Source organism: Tachyglossus aculeatus, chromosome 19, assembly GCF_015852505.1.
Source record: "Tachyglossus aculeatus isolate mTacAcu1 chromosome 19, mTacAcu1.pri, whole genome shotgun sequence".
Lineage (NCBI taxonomy): Eukaryota > Metazoa > Chordata > Mammalia > Monotremata > Tachyglossidae > Tachyglossus > Tachyglossus aculeatus.
In genome coordinates, this window is record NC_052084.1 from 4,509,680 (window position 1) to 4,535,349 (window position 25,670).

General features: G+C 43.7%; 1 protein-coding gene across 2 annotated transcripts in view; it reads left to right on the forward strand.

The window, feature by feature from the left end:
* The first annotated feature begins 13,385 nt into the window (after window positions 1–13,385).
* The window catches only part of EFCAB2 (EF-hand calcium binding domain 2), a 34,404-nt gene continuing 22,119 nt past the window's right edge, over window positions 13,386–25,670 (forward strand). The window contains exon 1 of one of the 2 annotated variants that reach the window (XM_038761439.1): window positions 13,386–13,474. In XM_038761439.1, coding sequence (XP_038617367.1) covers window positions 13,450–13,474 — 25 coding nt within the window. In that variant the 5' untranslated portion in view covers window positions 13,386–13,449. The remainder of the gene's footprint in view (window positions 13,475–25,670) is intronic. The other variant, XM_038761440.1, reaches the window with a different exon arrangement.

The following is a 25,670-nucleotide window of genomic DNA, read 5'->3' on the forward strand; positions in this document are numbered from 1 at the left end:
ATTCTACCCCTGTTTCCCCTTTTGTATGCCTATTTTTGCCTGGAGATTTTATTTTTTATATTTGTTAAGCACTTACTATGTGCCAGGCATTGGACTAAGCAGTGGGGTAGATACAAGGAAATCTGGTTGGGCACACTCTGTGTCCCACATGGGGTTCACAGTCCAAAATCACCATTTTACAGATGAGGTAAATGAGGCCCAGAGAAGTGAAGTCACTTGCTCAGGGTCACACAGCAGACAAGAGGTAGAGCCGGCGTTAGAACTCAGGCCCGTGCTCTAGCCATTATGCCACAGCACATCAATGCACACTGTAGATTCAGTGATGTCCTCTGAGAAATGATCACATCAATGTTATTCATGGAGCACTTACAGTGCACAGAGCACTGTACTAACTGCTTGGGAGAGTCCAATTCAATAGAGTTGGTAGACCCGATCCCTTACCTCAAGTCAGTCAATCGTATTTATTGAGTAATTACTGTGTGCAGGGCACTGGACTAAGCACTTGAGAGAGTACAGTCCAACAATAAACACATTCCCTATCCACAGTGAGTTTATAGGATTTTAAAACCAATCAATCAATCAATCAATCGTATTTATTGAGCGCTTACTATGTGCAGAGCACTGTACTAAGTGCTTGGGAAGTACAAGTTGGCAACACATAGAGACAGTCCCTACCCAACAGTGGGCTCACAGTCTAAAAGGGGGAGTCAGAGAAGAGAACCAAACATACCAACAAAATAAAATAAATAGGATAGAAATGTACAAGCAAAATAAATAAATAAATAAATAAATAAATAAATAAATAGAGTAATAAATATGTACAACCATATATACATATATACAGGTGCTGTGGGGAAGGGAAGGAGGTAAGATGGGGGGATGGAGAGGGGGACGAGGGGGAGAGGAAAGAAGGGGCTCAGTCTGGGAAGGCCTCCTGGAGGAGGTGAGCTCTCAGCAGGGCCTTGAAGGGAGGAAGAGAGCTAGCTTGGCGGATGGGCAGAGGGAGGGCATTCCGGGCCCGGGGGATGACGTGGGCCGGGGGTCGATGGCGGGACAGGCGAGAACGAAATCTAGTGATGGGGCCAAATTACAATTCTTCCAGTCTCTCAGGTGGCATTTCAAATGCTGCACAAAATGCCCAAGCCCATCCCTTCCCCCTGTGGCATCCCCAGCTTTCCGTTGACCCCTCGTTACATCCGTCCTGAAGAGTCTCCTTGTAGAGTGACAGTCACATGTAGGCCGAAGAGAGGATGGGACTAACAATGTCCAGGGCAGCCTGGGCCCTGGATCTCTCGGTTTTGTGAGGAGAACTTCGAGGTGATTTGACACTGCCCCTCAAGGGCAAATAGCTGAAATAACTACAGTAGGTCTTCACTGCTTGTGAGTGCACATAACACAAGTATCACGTTGAGAATCGGCATGGCCTAGTGAATATAGCGCAGGGACTGGGAATCAAGTCAAATCAAATCAATAATGTTTATTGTTGCATTGTACTCTCCCAAGCACTTAGTACAGTGCTCTGCACATGGTAAGCGATCAATAAATGCAATTGAATGAAAAGAGACCTGGTTTCTAATCCTGGCTCTATCTCCCATCTGCTGAGTGACCTTGGACAAATCACTTCACTTCTCTGAGGTTCTGATGTTGCTTGTTCATTAGCACGTCTTTACCACTGGATTAGTATCTTCTTATTTGTGTTTATTTATTTAAAAAAACCACCCCAAGGGTTCTCAAAAGTTCAAGCTAGGGACTCCTCTCCCATCTAACATGCTGGTTCCTCTGGGGAAACAGTTTCATTTACTGCTGACAATAATGTCTCGAAGGAATAAAACCCTTGCCAAAATGGAGGGCTCTCTGTAGTAGATCTCCTTGGGTCATATGTCCCGTCTACACACTTTAGCACTTCTGTGCCAATTACACACTTATGAATTTTAGCGCTTCTGTACAAATCCATTTAAGGTACCTTACTTTTTAGCTCTTACTCGTCCACATCTCCATTCTTTCTCACTCTTCTTCTTTCTCCCAAGGGCTCGACAGATACCATTGATTGATTGATTCTGTAAATTATTTTGTGTCTCTTTCAATTGCTAGACTGAGCTGCTTTAGGGCAGAAATCGTTTCCTCTAATTTTACTGAAATCTGTGCCTGGTCTGATCACATTAACCCCAGCACTGCTCAGCACATATAAATATTTAACAAATGCTGTTATTATTATTGTTTACAAATAATAATGTGATATTTATTTATTCATTCATTCATTCAAATTGGCCAGGGAAGGAAAGAGGTGAGTGAAGGCCAAACCCCAGCAATCCATGAAACTACCTAACCATATGCTATGAACATGGGCAATTTTTTGCCCAGATTATAGGGATTGGGTTTGTATTTTATTTCTGGGTAAAACACGCCCGATTCATGTGCTCTTTGTCTAATTTTTCATACGGATGAATTTTCTTAGATAAACAAATGCATTACTGAACATCCCCAATTAAGCGTGCAATATGTTAGCCTTGGAAGCCAGCTGGTAAATCTCTCAAATTTGAGGTTTTAAAAATGATATGTGACTAAACCATTTGTCAGGCTGAAGTCCTGCTCTGCGGACCCTCTGATGGCAGGACTGACCTTTATAAAGAGGAAATGAGAGACTGAGGTAGGTGCTGGACTCTTGGTCTCATTTTCCCTGAGTGGAGTGGTCAGAGGTCCGGTATTATACCGAAAAGTCAGGTTTTTAGTTGGCTTATACCTGTCGAGTTTTGATATGGTAAAGGATGCTTTTAGGTCAGTTTTTACTTTTGGGTGCCAGTTAATGACTCAATCAATCAATCAATGGTATTTATTGAGCACTTACTGTGTGCAGAGCACCACACTAAGCGCTTGGGAGAGTACAATATAACAATATAACAGACACATTCCCGGCCCACAACAAGCTTTTATGCAAATTTGAATACTACACAGGGGTCCTGGGTTTTACAACCTTCATTCATTCTGAATGCTTAATCCACTAGGCCAAGATGAAAGGAGTGGATTTATTTGCCTGAATATCTCATAAAATTTATATGAAAAAACGTGTGGCCTAGTGGAAATAGCACAGCACTGATGTCCATATCCGTAATTTATTTATATTAATGTCCGTCTCCCCTTCTAAACTGTAAACTTGTTGTGGGCAGGGAATGTGTCTCCTGACTCTATCTTGCATCCATCCCAGCGCATAGCACAGTGCCTGACAGATTGTAAGCACTTTTAACAGATATCACAATTCTTATTACTATTACATAAAGGCACAAGATAGAAAGTACAAGATGGGGGAATTTTGGGATGGTGGAATTTTGGGGATGAGATTCAGAGATTAAGGGGACAGAGTAAATAACAGGCTCTATGTTGTCTGTAGCCGATCCCCTGGCCTTAAACCTTACTCCCAGAACCAGCCCTCTTCACTCTACCATTATGATGAGTGTGAACATGAAATGATCTTGGAATTTCAGTAATTACAGATGTTCACAATGAGAAAGAGCAAGTTCTGCAGAGAGAAAGGCTCCCTTCCACCCTGAGTTGCTGTTTCCCCTTGGGACCATTTTTCTTAATCCTGTTCTACAAACACTGTCCCACTTAAGAAGTTATTATTAATAGTAATAATAATAATGGTACTTCTAAAGCACTTACTATACGCCAAGTACTCTTCTAAGCACTGGGGTGGATACAGATCGATCAGGTTGGACACAGTCCCTGTCCCACATGGGGCTTACACTCTTAATCCCCATTTTATAGATGAGGTAACTGAGGCCCAGTGAAGTTAAGTGACTTGCCCAAGGACACACAGTAACCTCGTGACAGAGCTGGGATTAGAACCCAGGTCCTTCTGACTCACAACCCCAATGCTCTAACCAGCAGGCCATGCTGCTTCTCCAAATTGGGCTGGCGTGTCTGGGAGGGGTCCTCTCAGCCTTAACTTCACAACATCTTCCTGTTTAAAATCAGTGCAAGCGTGGCTACAAACATTAACCCACACTTCATTAACCCCATACAATGAAATAAATTGAGTCAAAGAACCGTCCCATTTGAACAGAAGTCTGAACAGGAGGATTTTCTAAATTCTCAGCACCCCCCTCCCTGATTTTTCCATTCTAACTCCTGCAATTCTTCTTTGTAGTTATGGGTACCCTGGTTAAAGCATGCTTTATCCGTGGGGTTTCAGTTTATAAATTGGCTTTAAGTTTATCATGAAGAGCAAAGGGCACTCTTCTGCATTGGTGAACAAGGGGAGGCTTTATTATTTATTCAGATTGTGTGTTCTCTTGGCAAACTTCCTAGCCCTGAAGATAAATCTCGATATTTAGCAGTGAGTGCCCCTAATTTTTTTTTATGGTATTTGTTAAGCACTTACTATGTGCCAGGCACTGTACTAAGCACTGGGGTAGATATGAGCTATCAGTTTGGACACTGTCCCTGTCCCTCATGGGGCTCTCAGTCTGAATTCCCATTTTACAGATGAGGTAACTGAGGCATAGAGAAGTGAAGTAACTTGCCCAGGGTCACACAGCTGACAAAGTGGCAGAGCTGGGAGTAGAACTCAGGTCCTTCTGATTCCCAGGCCTCCACTCTATCCACCAGGCCACGGTGAATGCCGAATTATGAATTTTGGAGGGAGAGCACCAGTGAGAAGCAGCCATGGCCTAATGAACAGATCATGGGCCTGGAATTCAGAAGGACTTGTGTTCTAATCCTGCCTCTGCCACTTTTATGCTGTAAGGCCTTGGGAAAATCACTTAACCTCTCTGGGCCTCAGTTACCTCACCAGTAAAATGGGGATTAAGACTGTGAGCCCTGTATGGGACAGGGACTCTGTTCAAACTGAATGACTTACATCTTCCCTAGCAGTTGGTACAGGGCCTGGCACATAGTAAGCTAGTAAGTGCTTTAAATACCATAAAAAAAAAGTGTGGCCAGATTAATCTTCTCCCATGCTACTAGGTTCAAAAACTCAAAGTCCCTCCTTCGGCACCCCAAAGGGTGGCAGCTTGGATGCTGGTTTTTACTCCTGGTCAATCAATCAATCAATCAATCAATCAATGGTATTTATTGAGTGCTTACTATTCATTCACTCAATCGTATTTATTGAGCACTTACTGTGTGCAGAGCACTGTACTAAGTGCTTGGGAAGTACAAGTTGGTAACATATAGAGACGGTCCCTACCCAATAGCGGGTGCAGGGCACTGTACTAAGGACTTGGTAGAGTACAGTACAACAGAATTAGCAGACACATTCCCTGCCCATAATGAGTTTACAGTTTAGAGGGGCAACAGACATTAATATAAATCCTTTAATATAATATAATTATGCTATATATTAAAATATTATATAGAATATATTATAGTTAATATAAATATAATAACTTCTGTCTCCCCCTCTAGACTGTAAACTTGTTATAGACCGGGAGTGTGTCTGCTAATCCTGTTGTATTGTACTCTCTCAAGTCCTTAGTACAGTGCTCTGCACATAGTAAGCTCTCAATGAATACCATTGATTGGTAAGTGAGTTACGGACACTCCTGATACCGAGCTGTATCCTCTTTTCACCAGTATTTGCTGCTCCTGAGGTTCCAGAAACGTTTTGTACATGGGATTTGGTATTGGTTTCACTTTCGGTCTTTTATGGCAAATAGCAGACAGAGTTCCAGCATCAGTCAACCGGACTCTCCCATTAGTTCCACTCGATTCCACCCCAACCACAAACACGTTCTTCTGTCTTGGCCAATCCACCCGGGACACTTGAGTTCACTTGCATTCTCGGAGGTTGGGATGTGAACATTTGTCAACATGGTGGTCCATGGCCTGGATGTCTCCAGCACTTAGAACAGTGCTTGGCACATAGTAAGTGCTTAATAAATGCCATCATTATTATGAGATTGTAAACTCCCTGAGGCCAGGGACTGAACCTCCTGTTTCATTTGTATACCCTCAGGCACTTAGTCATTGTTCTCCACACAGTAGGTGTTCAGGAAATATGGATTGATGATGATAATGAGGAGGGTGAGGATGATCTGTGAATGGCATTCATTATAGGTAGGGAACATTTCTGCTAATTCTGATGTATCATACTCTCCCAAGCTCTTAGAACGGTGCTCTGTAGATAGTAAGTGCTCAATCAATACCATTGATGGATTGATTGATTGAGTACTTGGAGAAGCTCCTGTGGCTCAGTGAAAAGGGCCTGGGCTTTGGAGTCAGAGATCATGGGTTCAAATCCCGGCTCTGCCAACTGTCAGCTGTGTGACTTTGGGCAAGTCACTTAACTTCTCTGCGCCTCAGTTACCTCATCTGGAAAATGGGGATTAAAATTGTGAGCCCCTTGTGGGACAACCTGATCACCTTGTAACCTCCCCAGAGCTTAGAACAGTGATTTGCACATAGTAAGCGCTTAACAAATGCCAACATTATTATTATTATTACTTACTGTGTGCAGAGCACTGTACTAAGCACTTGGGAGAGCACAGTACAACAGAGTTGCTAAATATAATAATAAGTGGTATTTGTTAAGTGCTTACTATGTTCCAAGCACTGTACTAAGCATTGGAGTAGATACAAGATAATCAGATCCCACAGTATAAGTAGGAGGGAGAACAGGTATTGAATCCCTGCTTTGCTGACGAGGGAAATGAGGCCCAGAGAAGTTAAGTGACTTACCCAAGGCCACACAGCTGGTAAGTGGAAGAGCCAGAATTAGAACCCAGGTCCTCTGACCCCCAGGCCCTTGCTCTTTCTACTAGGCCACGTGGTTTCCATAGATACGTACCCTGCCCACAGTGAGCTGACAGTCTAGAGGGGGAGACCGACATTGATATAAAACGAGGATGATGATGATGATGGTATTTGTTAAGCGCTTACTATGCGCCAAGCACTGTTCTAAGCACTGATGAAGAAGGTTGTTCAGGGGCTGGCAGGAGGCCTGAGGGTGGGGGATGGAGACAGAGGCAGGAGCACCAGAAAAGGCAGGACGGAGTGAGGGGTTGAATGGGGGAAATTGATATAGGTTGTGGACGGAGCTCAGCATCCCTCAACTGCTTTTACATACATAGTCTTTTATCGCAAATTGGAAAGTCCGTTAGCCAGGCATTCAGTGAGAACTCAATTCTCCCTGTGGGAATTCCCTCTAGACTGGAAGTTTGTTATGGGCAGGGAATGGGTCTGTTATATTTTTCTATTATACTCTCCCAAGCGCTTAGTACAGTGAGGCCTTCCCAGACTGAGCCCCCCTTTTCCTCTGCTCCTTCTCCCCTCTCCATCATACCTACTCCCTCCCGCTGCTCTACCCCCCCACCCCTCAGCACTTGTGTATATTTATACATATTTTTCTACTGATTTTATTAATGATGTGTATATGTCTATAATTCTATTTATCTATTTTGGTGCTACTGATGCCTGTCTACTTGTTTTGTTTTGTTGTCTGTCTCCCCACTTCTAGACTGTGATCCAAAGGTTGGGTAGGGATTGTCTCTATCTCTTGCCGAATTGTACTTTCCAAGCGCTTGGTACAGTGCTCTGCCCACAGGAAGTGCTTAATAAATACCGCTGATTGTTTGTGATTGGTTGATTGAGGAATGCAAAAAAATGGGTGGAGAATTCAAATTTCTTTTCTGGCCCTGGGACATTTTTTTTGACCACATTTCAAGAGCAGGTAGCCGCCAGAAAATCAGAATTTTATATTCAAATGTAGGAGTAATTACTATTTTGAAACATGTGGACAAATATTTTTACAGAATGCATCGGGCAAGTCATCCAAATGTGTCCATCCATTCTATTTGTCCACAAAAAGCAATTTCACAACAACCTTTAAAAAAATGAGAAGGATTTAATGGGATATATGGAAGAAAAAGAGAAATAGAAAAAATGGGTCTCTCCAACAATTAAGGGAAGACATAAAATTAATGACAACTTTTAAATGCAAGAGCTTCTTTTTGAATTTTTACAACCTAACATTAAAAAGGGAAATTTGGACACTTAACAAGTAATGAATATCTGGTAAAATTACTACTGAGAAAAGCAGATGAGAAGTACTATCAATAGCAGATCATTAGAACAGCTACTGAATGCAGAACACTTGGAGAGGACCAAAGAGTTAATAGATCCAATCACTGCTATCCGGAAGCAAAAGAGAATCGTCACCAACTAAAGGGACACTGATAATGTCATTTTAGACTGTAAGCTCCTTGAGGTCAGGAATTGTGTCTTTTTTTTTTTTTGCGAGTTCTCCAAGCACCTAATCAAGGATACTTATTGAGCATTTACTATATGTAGAGCACTATACTAAGCACATTCAAGAGTACATTATAACAGAGTTGATAGACATGTTCCCTGCCCACAACACACTCACAGTCTAGAGGGGACGACAGATGTTAATATAAATAAATGATGGATATGGACATAAATTCTGTGGGGCCGAGGTGGAGGGGAATAAAGGGTGCAAATCTGAGGGCAAGGGCGACACAGAAGGGAGTGGGAGAAGAGGAAATGAGGGTTTTGTTGGGGAAGGCCGCTTGGAAGAACTGTGCTTTTAATAATCAATCAATCAATGAATGGTACTTATTGAGCACTTACTGTGTGCAGAACATTGTACTAAGCACTTGGGAGAGTACAGTATAACAGAGCTGGTAGACATTCGCTGCCCACAGTGAGCTCACTGTCTAGAGGGGGAGGCAGACATTAATATAAATCAATAACTATGTAACTATAATGACTTTTTGTTAACCAGGCTAATTCCAGCTCTTCACCCTGCCTCCTACGCCCCCACCAAGAGGGCATCGAGTAAACCTGACTCTGAAGGTAGGGAGTTGGAGAGACTCTCCAGGGGCCGGACAGTGATGGTTCCACCTATTCCCGGCTCCAGCCCGGTCCCAGAGAACCGAACGGAGCTAAAGATCAGAGGCCAGGTCCCTAGGTCTGGGTTGATGGGGATGGACTATCTTTAGTGTCCTGCTAGACAGCTGGGTAGGGTGTTAAAAATAGCAGGGGAAGGCACGCAGAGAGCAAAGGGGCGAATGGGGGTGGGGAACTGGGAGTCCGTGCCCCGTCCGTGCCCCGTGTCTGCTCGTCCTCTTGCTTCTCCTCTGCAGGCCTGGTCACGTGGCTGTCCACCTCTAGGCCAGTGTGGATACCATTCTCCTGGCCTTAGTATGACCCTCGGCCCCACCCTGTACACCACACACGCCCCATCCACCCCCTTCTTCAAAACTCAATCGGAAACCCGGCTGCATGTTGCCCAGTCCTGATTATCTTTAGATTTGCACGGTACTTTCCTGAGCTCTTAGCACAGTGCGCTGGATACAGTAAACCCTCAGGCTGTAGAATGTAAGTTCTATACTGTAAACTTGTCCTCTAGACTGTAAGCTCATCCTCTAACAACAATTATAATAATAATGATGATGATGATGATGGTATTTGTTAGGCACTTACTATGTACTAAGCACTGTAGTACGCACTGGGGTAGATACAAGGTAATCAGGTTGGACACAGTTCCTGTCCCACATGGGGCTCCCCATCTTATCCCGCCTCCCCCACATGTCTGCTGTGTGACCTTGGGCAAGTCACTTCACTTCTCTGTGCCTCAGTTCCTTCATCTGTAAAACGTGGATTAAGACTGTGAGCCCCACATGGGACAACCTCATCTCCTTGTGTTCCCCCCAGCGCTTAGAACAGTGCTTTGCACATAGTAAGAGCTTAACAAATACCAACATTATTATTACTATTATTATTATTAATCCCCATTTTACAGATGAGGTAACTGGGGCACAGAGAAGTGAAGTGAGTTGCCTGAGGTCACACAGCAGACACGTGGCAGAGCCGGGATTAGAACCTACACCCTCTCAGGCCCACGCTTTTTCCACTAGACCATGCTGCTTCCATTGATTGATTGATACCCCAGTGCTCAGGACAGGGCTTGGCACATAGTAAGTGCTCAATAAATACCATTACTAGTATTCTTATTCTTCCTTCCCAAATTAAGCAGCTGCCCCACAACACTTTTGCAAACCTGCATACAGTGCGTATTGGGTGTGTTAGGGGAGAATCTGTTCTCTGACTGGGCGACGTCTCTGCCTCCGCATTTCAGCTGGACTTTTAAGAGGCGTATCTCTTTCTCTTTCTGTCTCTGAGACCTAGCCTCTGGGATCCTTGTGGTATGTCCACATGCCTGTTTGTGTTTTAAATTCTTGGAAGCCAGTGTCTGAACACTGTTCCTGAGGCCACGTTTTTGGTTATTGTTTTAGTCTTTTTTTTCATGGTATTTGTTAAGCACTTACTATGTGCCAGGCACTGTTCTAAGCACTGGGGTAAATACAAGTTAATCAGGTTGGATACAGTCCCCGTCTCAATCCCCGTTTTACAGATGAGGTTAACTGGGGCACAGAGGAAGTGAAGTGCCTTGACCAAGGTCACACTGCAGACAAGTGGCAGAGCCAGGATTAGAACCCAGTCCCTCTGATTCCCAGGCCTTGTGCTCTCTCCACTAAGCCATGCTGCTTCTTTGTGTGTGGGAAAGGGGGATTTCCCGAGATTGGGGTTTAGCTAACGGGCTGCTTTCCCAGGGTCAGGGCCTGGAATCAGGGATTTAGAGACCCATCAATCCTTTGGGTCTTTTGTCAGAATTTGAGGCTGGTTAAGCAGGAATGGGTTGGTGGTGGCTCCTGGGGTTCACGTGGAGCTGCCTCCATTGTTTCTGGGGGGAACTCCTTGGGATAATTTTCTATAGGAAACACAATTGTTCCCACGCTACCTCTCATTTGAAAGTACAGCATCTATTCTGATGGTATTGACACCTGTCTGCTTGTTTTGTTGTCTGTCTTCTAGACTGTGAGCCCATTGTTGGGTAAGGGACTGTTGCTATATGTTGTCGATTTGTACTTCCCAAGCACTTAGTACAATGCTCTGCACATGGTAAGCACTCAATAAATATGGTTGAATGAATGAATGAATGAATGTTATAAAGGGTTGGCCCGACTCATGTATGGTACTTTCTGCACATAGTAAGAGCTCAATAAATGCCACTGATTGACTGATTAATGAGATAATGGTTTGTGCAGCCTCACTGACCCTCTCTTGTCCCTGCCAGTGGTTTTCTTGCTGGGGCACAGAGTGAAATGGTGGAGTAGTAGATGGGCAGGTGTGCAGCACATTGTGAAGTGCACACACAGGTTGTTTTATGGGCAGGATCCATTTCCAGCCAAAGTGATCGCAGCATGGGGTCGATGCTGTTCCAAAGCACCTTAACCTACAGAGTAGCTACTATATTAGAGACTCTGAATCATACTGGATGTAGTTAAAAGGAAGTTTGAAATTTTTCATTTACCAAGTACATAATCCTTAATGATAAGACAATATACCAGTAATTGGTTTTCAAAATTTATTTGGCAGTTACAACTAGCAATATGTGGAAAGCAGCTTGGCCTAGTGGAAGGAGCACAGGTTTGGGAGTCAGAGGACTTGGGTTTTAATCCTGGCTCCCCCACTTGCCCTCTGTGTGAAGTTGGACAAGTCACTTCACTTCTCTGTACCTGTTTCCTCATCTGTAAAATAGGGATTCGGGACCTGTTCTTCCTTAGACTGTGAGCCCCAAAAGGAACAGAAATTGTGTCTGATCTGATTATCTTATATCTATTACAAATAATAATGATAAAAAATAGTGATATTTGTTAAGCACTTACTGAACACTGTACTGAGCATTGGAGTTGATACCAAGATAACCTGATCCTACTTGGGGCTCACGATTTAAGTAGGAGGATTACTTAGGAGGATTGCAATCTACCCCAGTGTTTAGTGCAGTGCCTGGCAGATTAAGAATTTAACAAATTCCATAATTATTATTATTTGGGTTTAGTGTACTCTGTACCAATCTAAGATGTTTTAATATTATTATTATTAGCATTTATGCAGCACTTTCAATATGCAAAGCACCGTATTATGTGCTGGGGTAAATTTAAGATTTAATCAAGATGCTGGAAGGCCTCGACCCTCATACAGCCCCTGCAGGGAAGTGGTTATTTACCTTAGTATGGGAATGCTACGTTGATTTATTAACAAATACCTATTCATGAACAAATATACATCCTAAAAGCATATGCTACTCATTTTAGTAAGAAAGTCCTGATGGATGACTGTGGTTCACCAGGATGGCATTAAGTGCTGTATTTGGAAAATAGACTAAACGGGAGGTCTTTTTTTTTCCTTTTTCCCCTTTTAAAACCACACATCATTTCTTTTATCACTCACGTGTTTAAAGGCCCTCTAGAAAAGAAAATGCGGCATCCGTCATGTAGAGCGGGGTTGACGGTTACCAAGTTGAATCCCGTGTTTAAAGTTGCAAATGCCAATTTTAAATAACCAGGAAAGGCTTTCCAGAGCAAGCTTCCCCCTGCACCTTAGCAAGAGCGCCTTGCCCTATTTGTAAAATTAAGACATATTAAGGTCCAGGGTAGAGCCTGGTCGAGAAGTTCTTGTTGCCATGAGAACCTTTTGTTTTGTCCTTTGTTTTTGGATCGGCCCTAAACGGGCTCGACAGCTCTTGTTTGCAGTCACTTTTTAACTTGTTTTTTGTTGGGGTTTTTTTTTTAACCGTTTTTGGAGGGCTCATTCCTCTCCCCCGGGGGGTAGAACAGTGAAGGTCTGAGGGCCTCCTGCACCAGGTCCAGTTTGGTCCAGGTCAGAGGGAGGGGACGGAAATGAAACCCAACGGAAGAGTAAATAAGGAAAATAATAACAATTATAGTATTTATTACGCGCTATGTGCCGGGCACTATTCTAAACGCTGGGGGTGCATACAAGCAAATCGGGGTGGTCCCTATCCCAAGTTGGGCTCACGGTCTCAATCTCCATTTTACAGATGAGGGAACTGAGGCAAGGAGAAGTGAAGTGACTGGCCCAAGGTCACACAGCAGACAAAAGGCTGAGTCGCAATTAGAACCCATGACCTCCTGACCCCGTGCTGCTTCCTCGGGGAGGGCAGGGAAAGGAAAAAGGGTTCAACTTCTTCTTCCTCCTTTCCCGCCGGGCAGCGAAAGTCTCCCCCTTCTCCGGCCCGGCTCACCCGCTGCGGGAGGTCAAGGACGACTTGGGTTGCTTTGAGGTCAATCAATCAATCAATCAATCAATCAATCGTATTTATTGAGGGCTTACTGTGTGCAGAGCACTGTACTAGCGCTTGGGAAGTACAAGTAGACAGTCCCTACCCAACAGTGGGCTCACAGTCTAGAAGGGGGAGACAGGGAACAAAACCAAACATATTAACAGAATAAAATAAATAGAATAGATATGTACAAGTAAAATAAATAAATAGAGTAATAAATATATACAGGTCCGGAGGGGTCCGGGCCCCCTCAGACCCAGGGTTTGAGGGGAGAGGCGGGAAAGAGACAGAGGGCGAGCGCCTCCCTCAGCCATCTCCAAGGCGACGGGCCTCGCAACAAGATGGCGGAGGAGAAAGACAACGCAGGTAGGGCCCGGCGGCGGGAAGGGAAAGGAAGGGAAAGGAAGGGAAGGAAGGGAGAGGAAGGGGAGAAGGACAAGGCCTCCTCCCCCTCATCAGCCCCTCCCCGGCCCGCAGTGGGAGGTGCCCGCCCGCCGGTCCCTCCCCGTCATGGCCCCCGCCGCGCAGAGACACGTCTCCCGCCCAGCCCCCGCCTCCACAAATATCCCTGAATTGCGGGGGAGAGGCCGTTCGTTTGCCCTCTCGCCCCCGCGACCCCATTTTCCTTCCCTTCCCCACAGCACCTGTACATATGTCTGTACATATTTATTACTCTATTTATTTATTTTACGTGTACATATCTATTTATTTTATTCTGTTAGTATGTTTGGTTTTGTTCTCTGTCTCCCCCTTCTAGACTGTGAGCCCACTGTTGGGTAGGGGCCGTCTCTATATGTTGCCAACTTGGACTTCCCAAGCGCTTAGTCCAGTGCTCTGCACACAGTAAGTGCTCAATAAATACGATTGATTGATTACATATTTATTACTCTATTTATTTTATTTTGTTAGTATGTTTGGTTTTGTTCTCTGTCTCCCCCTTCCAGACTGTGAGCCCACTGTTGGGTAGGGACCGTCTCTATATGTTGCCAACTTGGACTTCCAAGCGCTTAGTCCAGTGCTCTGCACACAGTAAGCGCTCAATAAATACGATTGATTGATTACATATTTATTATTCTATTTATTTATTTTACTTGTACATATCTATTCTATTTATTTTATTTTGTTAGTATGTTTGGTTTTGTTCTCTGTCTCCCCCTTCTAGACTGTGAGCCCACTGTTGGGTAGGGACCGTCTCTATATGTTGCCAACTTGGACTTCCCAAGCGCTTAGTCCAGTGCTCTGCACACAGTAAGTGCTCAATAAATACGATTGATTGATTACATATTTATTACTCTATTTTTTTTATTTGTACATATCTGTTCTATTTATTTTATTTTGTTAGTATGTTTGGTTTTGTTCTCTGTCTCCCCCTTCTAGACTGTGAGCCCACTGTTGGGTAGGGGCCGTGTCTATATGTTGCCAACTTGGACTTCCCAAGCGCTTAGTCCAGTGCTCTGCACACAGTAAGTGCTCAATAAATACGATTGATTGATTACATATTTATTACTCTATTTATTTTACTTGTACATGGCTATTCTATTTATTTTATTTTGTTAGTATGTTTGGTTTTGTTCTCTGTCTCCCCCTTGTAGACTGTGAGCCCACTGTTGGGTAGGGGCCGTGTCTATATGTTGCCAACTTGGACTTCCCAAGCGCTTAGTCCAGTGCTCTGCACACAGTAAGTGCTCAATAAATACGATTGATTGATTACATATTTATTACTCTATTTATTTTACTTGTACATATCTATTCTATTTATTTTGTTAGTATGTTTGGTTTTGTTCTCTGTCTCCCCCTTGTAGACTGTGAGCCCACTGTTGGGTAGGGGCCGTCTCTATATGTTGCCAACTTGGACTTCCCAAGCGCTTAGTCCAGTGCTCTGCACACAGTAAGCGCTCAATAAATACGATTGATTGATTGATTACATATTTATTACTCTATTTTTTTTACTTGTACATATCTATTCTATTTATTTTATTTTGTTAGTATGTTTGGTTTTGTTCTCTGTCTCCCCTTCTGGACTGTGAACCTACTGTTGGGTAGGGGCTGTCTCTATATGTTGCCAACTTGTACTTCCCAAGCGCTTAGTCCAGTGCTCTGCACACAGTAAGCGCTCAATAAATACGATTGATTGATTGATTACATATTTATTACTCTATTTTTTTTACTTGTACATATCTATTCTATTTATTTTATTTTGTTAGTATGTTTGGTTTTGTTCTCCGTTTCCCCCTTCTAGACTGTGAGCCCACTGTTGGGTAGGGACTGTCTCTATATGTCGCCAACTTGTACTTCCCAAGCGCTTAGTCCAGTGCTCTGCACACAGTAAGCACTCAATAAATACAATTGATTGATTGTTTCCCCCTTCTAGACTGTGAGCCCACTGTTGGGTAGGGACTGTCTGTATATGTTGCCAACTTGTACTTCCCAAGCGCTTAGTCCAGTGCTCTGCACACAGTAAGCGCTCAATAAATACGATTGATTGATTGATAAATACATATTACTCTATTTAGTTATTTATTTTACTTGTACATTTCTATCCTACTTATTTTATTTTGTTGGTATGTTTGGTTCTGTTCTCTGTCTCCCCCTTTTAGACTGTGAGCCCACTGTTGGGTAGGGACTGTCTCTATGTGATGCCAATTTGTACTTCCCAAGCGCTTAGTCCAGTGCTCTGCACACAGTAAGCGCTCAATAAATACGATTGATTGATTGATTGATTTTGGCTCCCGGCGAGGCCGAGCAGGCGGGGAGGGGGAGGAAGACGCGGCCGTGGTTGTCATCTTCCTCCTCCAAACACTCGTTAGGGAAGCAACGTGGCTCAGTAGGAAAGAGCCCGGGCTTTGGAGTCAGAGGTCATGGGTTCAAATCCCGGCTCCGCCCATTGTCAGCCGGTGACTTTGGGCAAATCGCTTCACTTCTCTGGGCCTCAGTTACCTCATCTGAAAAGTGGGGATTAAATCTGTGAGCCCCCCTTGGGACAACCTGATCACCTTGTAACCTCCCCAGCGCTTAGAACAGTGCTTTGCACAGAGTCAGCGTTTAATAAATGCCATTATAAACGCCCTCGGTCGGTCGTCAGTCAGTCTGTCAGTCAGTCAGGGGGGACGGTGACGCCGCCAACATGGCCGGCAGCTCCCCACGAGGGAGCTCGAGCGCTTCGTCAGCCTGCCGAGCCCGGCGCCCCCTCGCGGACGGACGGGGACCCGCCGCCGCCGCCGGTCGCGGGAGCCCAGAGGAAAAGCGCCTGCCTCATTCATTCATTCATTCATTCACTCACTCACTCACTCACTCACTCACTCATTCATTCATTCATTCATTCATTCTCTTTTTCTTTCTTTTTCTTTCTTTCTTTTCTCCCCCTTTTAACTGTGAGCCCACTGTTGGGTAGGGACTGTCTCTCTATGTTGCCAATTTGTACTTCCCAAGTGCTTAGTCCAGTGCTCTGCACATAGTAAGCGCTCAATAAATACGATTGATGATCCATCCATCCATCCATCCATCTTTTTCGAGCCCTTACTCTGTGCAGAGCACTGGACCAAGCGCTTGGGAAGTCCAAGTCGGCAACATATAGAGACAGTCCCTCCCCAACAGCGGGCTCACAGTCTAGAAGGGGGAGACAGACAACAAAGCAAAACATATCAACAAAATAAAATAAATAGAATGTCAATCAATCAATCAATCAATCACATTTATTGAGCGCTTACTGTGTGCAGAGCACTGTACTTAGTGCTTGGGAAGTCCAAGTTGGCAACATCTAGAGACGGTCCCTACCCAACAGTGGGCTCACAGTCTAAAAGGGGGAGAGAGAACAAAACCAAACATACTAACAAAATAAAATAAATAGAATAGATATGTACAAGTAAAATAAATAGAGTAATAAATACGCATATGTACAAATGAATAGAGTAATAAATACGTACAAACGTATACATATATACAGGTGCTGTGGGGAGGGGAAGGAGGTAAGGCGGGGGGAGGGGGAGGGGGAGAGGAAGGAGGGGGCTCAGTCTGGGAAGGCCTCCTGGAGGAGGCTCTGCACACAGAGTCTTTTAGACTGTGAGCCCACTGTTGGGTAGGGACTGTCTCTATATGTTGCCAACTTGTACTTCAGTCCAAGCGCTTAGTACAGTGCTCTGCACACAGTAAGCGCTCAATAAATACGATTGATTGATTGATTGAGGTGAGCTCTCAGTAGGGCTTTGAAGGGAGGAAGAGAGCTAGCTTCGTGGATGTGCGGAGGGAGGGCATTCCAGGCCAGGGGGATGACGTGGGCCGCCACTGCCATCATAATAATAGTAATGATGGCATTCATTAATAATAATAATGGCATTTGTTAAGTGCTTACCATGTGCAAAGCACTGTTCCAAGCGTTGGGGAGGATACAAGGTGATCAAGTTGTCCCACAGGAGGCTCACAGTCTTCATCCCCCATTTTACAGATGAGGTAACTGAGGCCCAGAGAAGTTGAGTGACTTGCCCAAGGCCACACAGCTGACAATTGGTGGAGCCAGGTTTTGAACCCATGACCTCTGACTCCAAAGCCCATGCTGCTTCACGCTTACTATGTGCAAAGCACTGTTCTAAGCGCTGGAGGGGTTATAAGGTGATATCAGGTTGTCCCTCGGGGGCTTGCAGTTTTAATCCCCTTATACAGATGAGGGAATTGAGGCCCAGAGAAGTTAAGCGACTAGCCCAAAGTCACACAGCTGACAATTGGCAGAGCTGAGATTTGAACCCATGACCTCTGACTCCAAAGCCCGTGCTCTTTCCACTGAGGCACACTGCTTCATGCTTACTATGTGCAAAGCACTGTTCTAAGCGCTGGGGAGTTTACAAGGTGATATCAGGTTGTTCCACGGGGGGGCTTACGGTTTTAATCCCCATTTTACAGATGAGGGACTTGAGGCCCAGAGACGTTAAGCGACTTGCCCAAAGTCACACAGCTGACAATTGGCAGAGCCGACACTTGAACCCATGACCACTGACTCCAAAGCCCGGACTCTTTTCACTGAGCCGTGCTGCTTCTCTGCCTCCGGACGTGGCCAAGCTCATGGCCTGGAGTGAGGACTATACCTCCACCCTCCCTTTTTTATTTTTTTACACGTCAAAATTGTATAAATCACCTACTGGGTCAAAGCCCTTTGGATAGGGTTTAAAAGTAGCCATTTATAGAAAAAATAAAACCCACCCGAGATTGGGTTTCTGAGCCATTTCCCCCGTGGAACGTTTTAAACACTAGTCCGACGTGGAAAGGAGTGTGCAAATTAGGCATCTGGGTGACTTTGGGCAAGTCACTTAACTTCTCTGTGCCTCAGTTACCTCATCTGTAAAATGGGGATTAAAACTGTGAGCCCCCCTGTGGGACAACCTGATCACCTTGTAACCTCCCCAGCGGTTAGAACAGTGCTTTGCGCATAGTAAGTGCTTAATAAATGCTATTATTATTATTATTAATAACCTTAAGAGCAAAATCACTTCAGAGAAAAAAATATCTTGGACCTGTCGTTTTGTATGAAGGAGCTTAAGACACATTAAAAACAGTTTTGCAACATTTAAGGGGAGAATGGGGTTGGCAATACTATTTCCTACTCAGGTAGGGAAATGCAGGGCAGAGCGGTTAAATGAAGTATCCAGGAGAGCTCAGGTAATCAGGGAAAAAGCGGGAGCAAGAGGACTCCTGCCCACAAATAGTAATAATATTATTTTGGGTTTTGGTTTGATGAGAAACAGTGTGGCCTCATGGATAGAACACTGGCCTTGGAGTCAGGAGGCCCAGAGTTCTAATCATGCGGCCACTTTTCTGGTGTGTGACCTTGGGCAAGTCATTTAACTTCTGTGTCCTTCCATTACCTCCTCTGTAAAATGGGGATTAGGACTGTGAGCCCATATGGGACATAGACCCTGTCCAGTCTGATTAGCTTGTATCTATCCCGGTGCTTAGTAGAGCGCCTAATAATAAGTGCTTAACAAATGCCATTAAAATATATTTAACCCTTCTGAAAAGTCTTTAACCAGATGCTCATATGTTGGCCTACCCGAGAAGATAAGCAGCGCTTCAGATTAATAGTATGTAATATTAATTACTATTGTTATGTAATGATAGCAACAATGATGATCAGCTTTAAAAATAAGCCAAAATTAAATGTTTATTATTAAAGTCATATTAAACAGTTCCCATTGTTCATAAACATCTATGTGCCGTTATAGTGTTGAAAAGAGGATGGTAGCCACGTGGTTAATAGATTTTGAAGAAAGCTATAGCAGGTTTCTAATTCATAACATTTTCCTATAGCCTATTTATCCCAACTAAATCAATGAGTATGATTACTAGAAAAATAACTTACCAGTCATCTTTACCTTTTATTTTTGCATCTAAATGACAGCCAGATTTGTGAAGCATCCCATAATTGTATTTTTCTTCACCTTAGTTCACATTAGCATCATCATCAGTGATATTTATTGAGCACTTACTCTATACAAAGCACTGTACTTAGCGCTCAGGAGAGTACAATACTACCGAGTTAGTAGGCACATTCCCTTTTCAGTCTAGAGGACATCCCCCTCATGTCATCGGAGTACTTCTTGCATTTGCTATTACTCATTGCATTTTTGCATATATTGTTTTACATACTATATTTTTTGAAGCCTTTTTCTCCTGTTTGTCAATTATTTTATGTCACTCTCCCCAGCTAACTTGTAATGTCCTTGTGGGCAGGGGTCCTGCCTCCCTCTCTCCCAAGTTTTTAGTACAGTACTCCACACACAGTAGGGACTCCCTGAAGTTAGCAATATTGTGATTTTATTGATTAGACTATAAGCTCGTTGTTGGCAGGGAGTGTGTCTGTTGCTTGTTATATTGTACTCTCCCAAACAGTACTCTGCTTTGCACACAGTGAACGCTTAATGAATATGATTGATTGAATGAATGAATTAACAAGGCTTCAGGTATGCACCCAATAAAAAAAAAAAGAAACCTCAACTGGCGGAGCATATAAACACACGTCACCTAAGACACAAAAACAAAAATACATAAACACCTAACACCATTGAACTTTAACTGAACAGTATTTGAGACAAATAGACCCAATTTTTACTAAGAGATTAGCTTATTATTTGTCTTATTATTTCAGCATTTCATGGATTAGCAAGTGGGGCCTTATAGAAAAGTATTTAGAAATTTCTGTAATGACCAGAGTTGGGTTCTGGATTGTTTTCCAATATTGAAGCATTGGTATTATTTGGATCAAATGCAACAATACCATTATTTGTACTGTCAGTTAATTAACCTTGAGGGCATTTCTATAAGTCCTTTGTTTCATGTTTTCAACTGTTCTCATGGTAGGAGTTTCCCTTGAGGCCTATTAATTTTATTCTAACTTCTTCGGGTTGGGTTTCTAAAGTGTCTTGTTAAATGCTTCAAAGGTGTTCACAGACATCTTGGCAGGAGAGAGCACAAAGATACACTGATGCCTCCATATCTAATTGAACAAGCTTCTCTAATTTTTCTGATTTGGTTTTAAACTTTTTCTCTCAGTGTTTCATTTTTTTGTCCTGTTTTTTATGTCCCAGTCTTTCTCTGACTGTAATTTTTTTTTCCTCTTTGGGGATTGCATTTAGCAATTTATGCCGTCTTTCTTTCTTTGCTCTCAGGTTATAGCAAATTAAAAGTATTCCATCAACAGCTGTAGCATCTAACATCTTGGAACTGCCATTGTAGAAAATCTCTAAAATTAGAAAATGATGAGGCTGGATTCAGCAGCATTAAAACATGAAGAACTGTTGCCTCTGACTGGGATTTTAGTAATTACATGCAAATATAAAATAAGCAAGGACTGTATGTTCCCACAGACTATTAATAAAATTGCCTAGTTTGAACGTATTTGACAATATTGGATTTTTTAAAAGGTAGACCTCTAGAATACATTATAGTAAAAGTCTCAATTTTTTTTTAATGGAGCTCTTCATACCTTTAACGCATCTCAAGAACTATAATAATTATTAATTAAAATAACTTTTATCATGAAGAAAACATGCTTACTAATGATTTTGACCATGCTCCTATGATGTCTAATTTCTTTAAAAATCTGGAAGTATTGCTAATTATATTGTAAAATAGTATTTTAAAAATGTATTGTATTCATCAATCAATCAGTGGTATATATTGGGTGCTTACTATGTGTAGATCACTGTACGAAGTGCTTGGGAGAATATAGTACAATAGAATTGGTGGACACGATCCTTTTCCAGCGCGGCTCAGTGGAAAGAGCCCAGGCTTGGGAGTCAGAGGTCATGGATTCAAATCCCGGCTCTGCCAATTGTCAGCTGTGTGACTTTGGGCAAGTCAGTTAACTTCTCTGTGCCTCAGTTACCTCATATGTTAAATGGGGATGAAGCCCCTCGTGGGACAACCTGATCAACTTGTATCCTCCCCAGTGCTTAGAACAGTGCTTTGCACATAGCACTTAAATGCCATCATTATTATTATTATTATTATTATTATTATTATTATTATTCTTTTCCCACAAATAGCTTATAAGTTTAGGGGGTGGAGACAGATAACGAAATAAATTCCTGATAGGGGAAATGGGAGGATATAGGATATGTATATAAGTTCTGTGGGGCTGAGTGGGGTGATTTTCAAGTGCTTAAAGGGTACATAGGCTAAAGGATGGGCAAGTAGGGGAAATGATTTAGTAGAGGAAGCCCTCTTGGAGGAAATGTGATTATCTATAGGGTTTTAAGGTGGGTCTCTTGTATATGAAGGGGGAGGGAGGGAGGCCCTGGTCAAGGGTGGCAGCAAGATAGATGAGATTAAGGTACAACACATAAGTTGGCATTAGAGGAGTGAAGTGTGTGGGTTGGAATTATCTTGTACCTACCCCAGTGCTTAGAACAGTGCTTGGCACATAGTGCTTAACAAGTACCATAATTATTTACATAATTATTAAATCAGTGAGGTAAATGGGCAGGAGTGCTGATCGAGTCCTTTAAAGCCAGCAATAAGGAGTTTCTGTTCGATGCAGAGGTGGATGGGCAACCACTGGAGGTTTTTGAGGAGTGGGGCAATGTGAACCGAACCTTTTTTAGGAAAGTGATCCAGACAGCAGAATAAAGTATGGCCTGGAGTGGGAGATAGGAGGCAGGGAGGTCAGTGAGACAGAAGCCTGATGAATAGGCAAGGTGGATTATGTTAAGTGTCTGGATCAGCACAGTAGCAGTGTGGATGCAGAAGAAAGGGAGGATTTTAGCAATGTTATGAAGCTAGAACTGACAGAATTTGGCGACAGATTGAATATGTGGGTTGACAGAGAGGGATGAGTCTAAAATGATGCTGAAGTTACAAGCTTTTGAGACAGGGAAGATGGTGTGGTCTACAGTGATGGGAAAGTCACGGGGAAGACACAGCTTGGGTGGGAAGATGGGTTCTGTTTTGGACATGTTTAGTCTGTGGTGTTGCCAGGACATTCAGGACACAGAGAAGCATTGTGGTCTAGTGGAAAGAACCCAGGCCTGGAACCTGGTACTAATTCCAGCTCTGCCAATTGCCTGCTTTGTTACCTTGGGCAAGTCACTTCACTTCTCTGTGCCTCGTTACCTCATCTCTGCAATGGGGAATAAGACTATGGGCCCCATGTGGGACATGGACTGTGTCCAACCTTCTGTCTACCCCCGCACTTAGTACAGTGCCTTGCACCTAGGACGTGCATAACAAATAACATGACAAAGAAGATGGAGGAGCTTACTGTCTACGGGGGAGACAGACATTAATATAGCTCACTGATAGGGGAAATAGCAGAGTATAAAAATATTTTCCTAAGTACTGTGGGGCTAGGTGTCAAGTGCATAGGTAACCAGAGAGGGAGGCCAGAGAGGGGAAATAAAAGGTGTAGTCTGGGAAGGTCTCTTGGAGGAGATTCATTCAATCATATTTATTGAGCGCTTACTGTGTGCAGAGCACTGTACTAAGCTCTTGGGAAGTACAAGTCGGCAACACATAGAGACGGTCCCTACCCAACAGTGGGCTCACAGTCTAGACGGGGGAGACAGAGAACAAAACAAAACATATTAACAAAATAAAATAAATAGAATATGTACAAAAGGGGAGACAGACAACAGTACAAAACATGTAGACAGGTGTCAAAATTGTCAGAACAAGTAGAATTATAGCTATAATGTACAATATAATATAATGCATAATATAATGCACAATATAGTGCACTAATCACAGGAGATGTGATTTTAGGAGGGTTGGACTGTTGAATATGAAGAGGAAGGGTGATTGTGGGCAAGGGGTTGGTGGTGGAGTAGGTGAGATGGCGATATTTTGGCACAAGAAGGGCAAAGTTTGTTATTATTATTATTAATAATAGTAATAACAATAATGGTATTTGTTAAGCACTTACTATGTGCCAAGCACTGTTCTAAGCACTGGGGTAGATACAAGATTATCAGGTGGACACAGTCCCTGTCCCACGTGGGGCTCACAGATGAGGTAACTGAGGTCCAGAGAAGTGAAGTGACGTTCCCAAGGTTACACAGCAGACAAGTGATGGAGCCAGGATTATAAACCAGCTCCTTCTGGCTCCCAGGCCTGCGTTCTATCCACTGCACCACATGACTTCTCTTAAGTGTGCGGGTTGAGTTGTATTAGGAGATCAGGGAGGTTAGGTAGGAGGGAGAGAGTCGATCGAGTGCCTTATTCCCGATGGAGAGGAACTCCTGCTCGGTGCGGAGTGGCCCCACATCCATCTTTTCTCCCATCAGGGCAAGACCTGGGGTGAGGTAAGGGGAGGTGAAGCCCTTCTTCAGCTTGGCAAGGCAGCCACTCCTGCTCGCGGCGACTCGTGCCTAACCAAGCCAGCCACAGGTGCATTCAGCGTCTTGCTCCTGTTCTCAGGGAGGCGGCCACCTCCATCCCCTGTGGGCTCAGAACCAGGTAGGAGCCTCCCTGAGCCCATGTGGCTGGTGGGAAGCCAGCCTCCATTAAGTCACTTGGATCGGAAGGCTGAATCTAGGCCATGATTTTGCCCAGCGGGCTAAAGGACGCAGATTTTTCCTAGAATTCTCGGCCACCCTTGGACCAGCCATGCCCACTCTGGCTTCCCATTAGTCGGGGTCGCCAAAGCTGGGCCACCTTCCTCCACTCAGAATAAGCAGATCATTCAGAAGACCTCACCTCCTCCAGGAGGCCTTCCCAGACTGAGCCCCTTCCTTCCTCTCCCCCTTGTCCCCCTCTCCATCCCCCCATCTTACCTCCTTCCCTTCCCCAGAGCACCTGTATATATGTATATATGTTTGTACATATTTTTTACTATATTTATTTATTTATTTTATTTGTACATATCTATTCTATTTATTTTATTTTGTTAGTATGTTTGGTTTTGTTCTCTGTCTCCCCCTTTTAGACTGTGAGCCCACTGTTGGGTAGGGACTGTCTCTATATGTTGCCAATTTGTACTTCCCAAGCGCTTAGTACAGTGCTCTGCACATAGTAAGCGCTCAATAAATACAATTGATGATGATGATGATGATGAAGACAGAATGTGTCTACGTTTTAGTTCAGCCGGGCACCTGACGTGCCGTCATTTTTGTCTGTACCTAAAAGATATAAAGCTAGCACATCACATCCCTAAAACATTCAGCAGCGACAAAGGAGGTTGCTTCAATAATTAATTAATAATGGCATTTGTTAAGCACTTACTATGTGCGAAGCACTGTTCTAAGCGCTGGGGAGGATACAAGGTGATCAGGTTGTCCCACGTGGGGCTCACAGTCTTCATCCCCATTTTCCAGATGAGGTAACGGAGGCACAGAGAAGTTAAGTGACTTGCCCAAAGTCACACAGCTGACAAGTGGCAGAGCCGGAATTTGAACCCATGACCTCTGACTCCCAAGCCCAGGCTCTTTCCACTGAGCCACGCTGCTTCTCTAGTTCAATAGTTCATGATAAGTCTTCTGCACCCTAGCATATTTTTTAAAAAAGGGCAACTCTTACTTACCGATCTTCTGGTTTATTTTAAGGTCTCTTCACACCCCTGAATATTGTGCTAGCGACATGCCCAGCAAATTCTCGATAGGGCCTTGTCTCCACCTGATGGAGGATTCGGGTTAGAAAGCAGGGAACCAAACACATTGCTTCCGTGTATGAAAGCAGGCCCCGGCTCTGACCAAGTTAAACTTGGCAACGCACGGGCGGTGGTGCCATCGGAGCAATAGTATAAATACGCGCGTTCGGCTCCGTCTCCGAGCTGGTTTTTAAGACAGTCTCATGGGGTTTGATTTCTAAAAGCGACAGAGATTTCCTTGTTTCTGAGGTGCGGAAGATTGCAAGGAGCTTTAAAAAGGGTCGGGGTGATTAAGTCGATGAAATCAGCTGAATTTTCAGAAGGTTTCAGGCGTGCATTCTTGTGGCGTGCGTGTGTGTGTGTGCTTTCCCAACAACTGAGATAAGCCGACTGCTGGAGGATGTGCACACAAATTCTCCTACATTTTACCATGCGATTGAAGAGCGTCTTTTCTTGAAATCAGTCAATCTATGGTATTTACTGAGTCCTTACTGT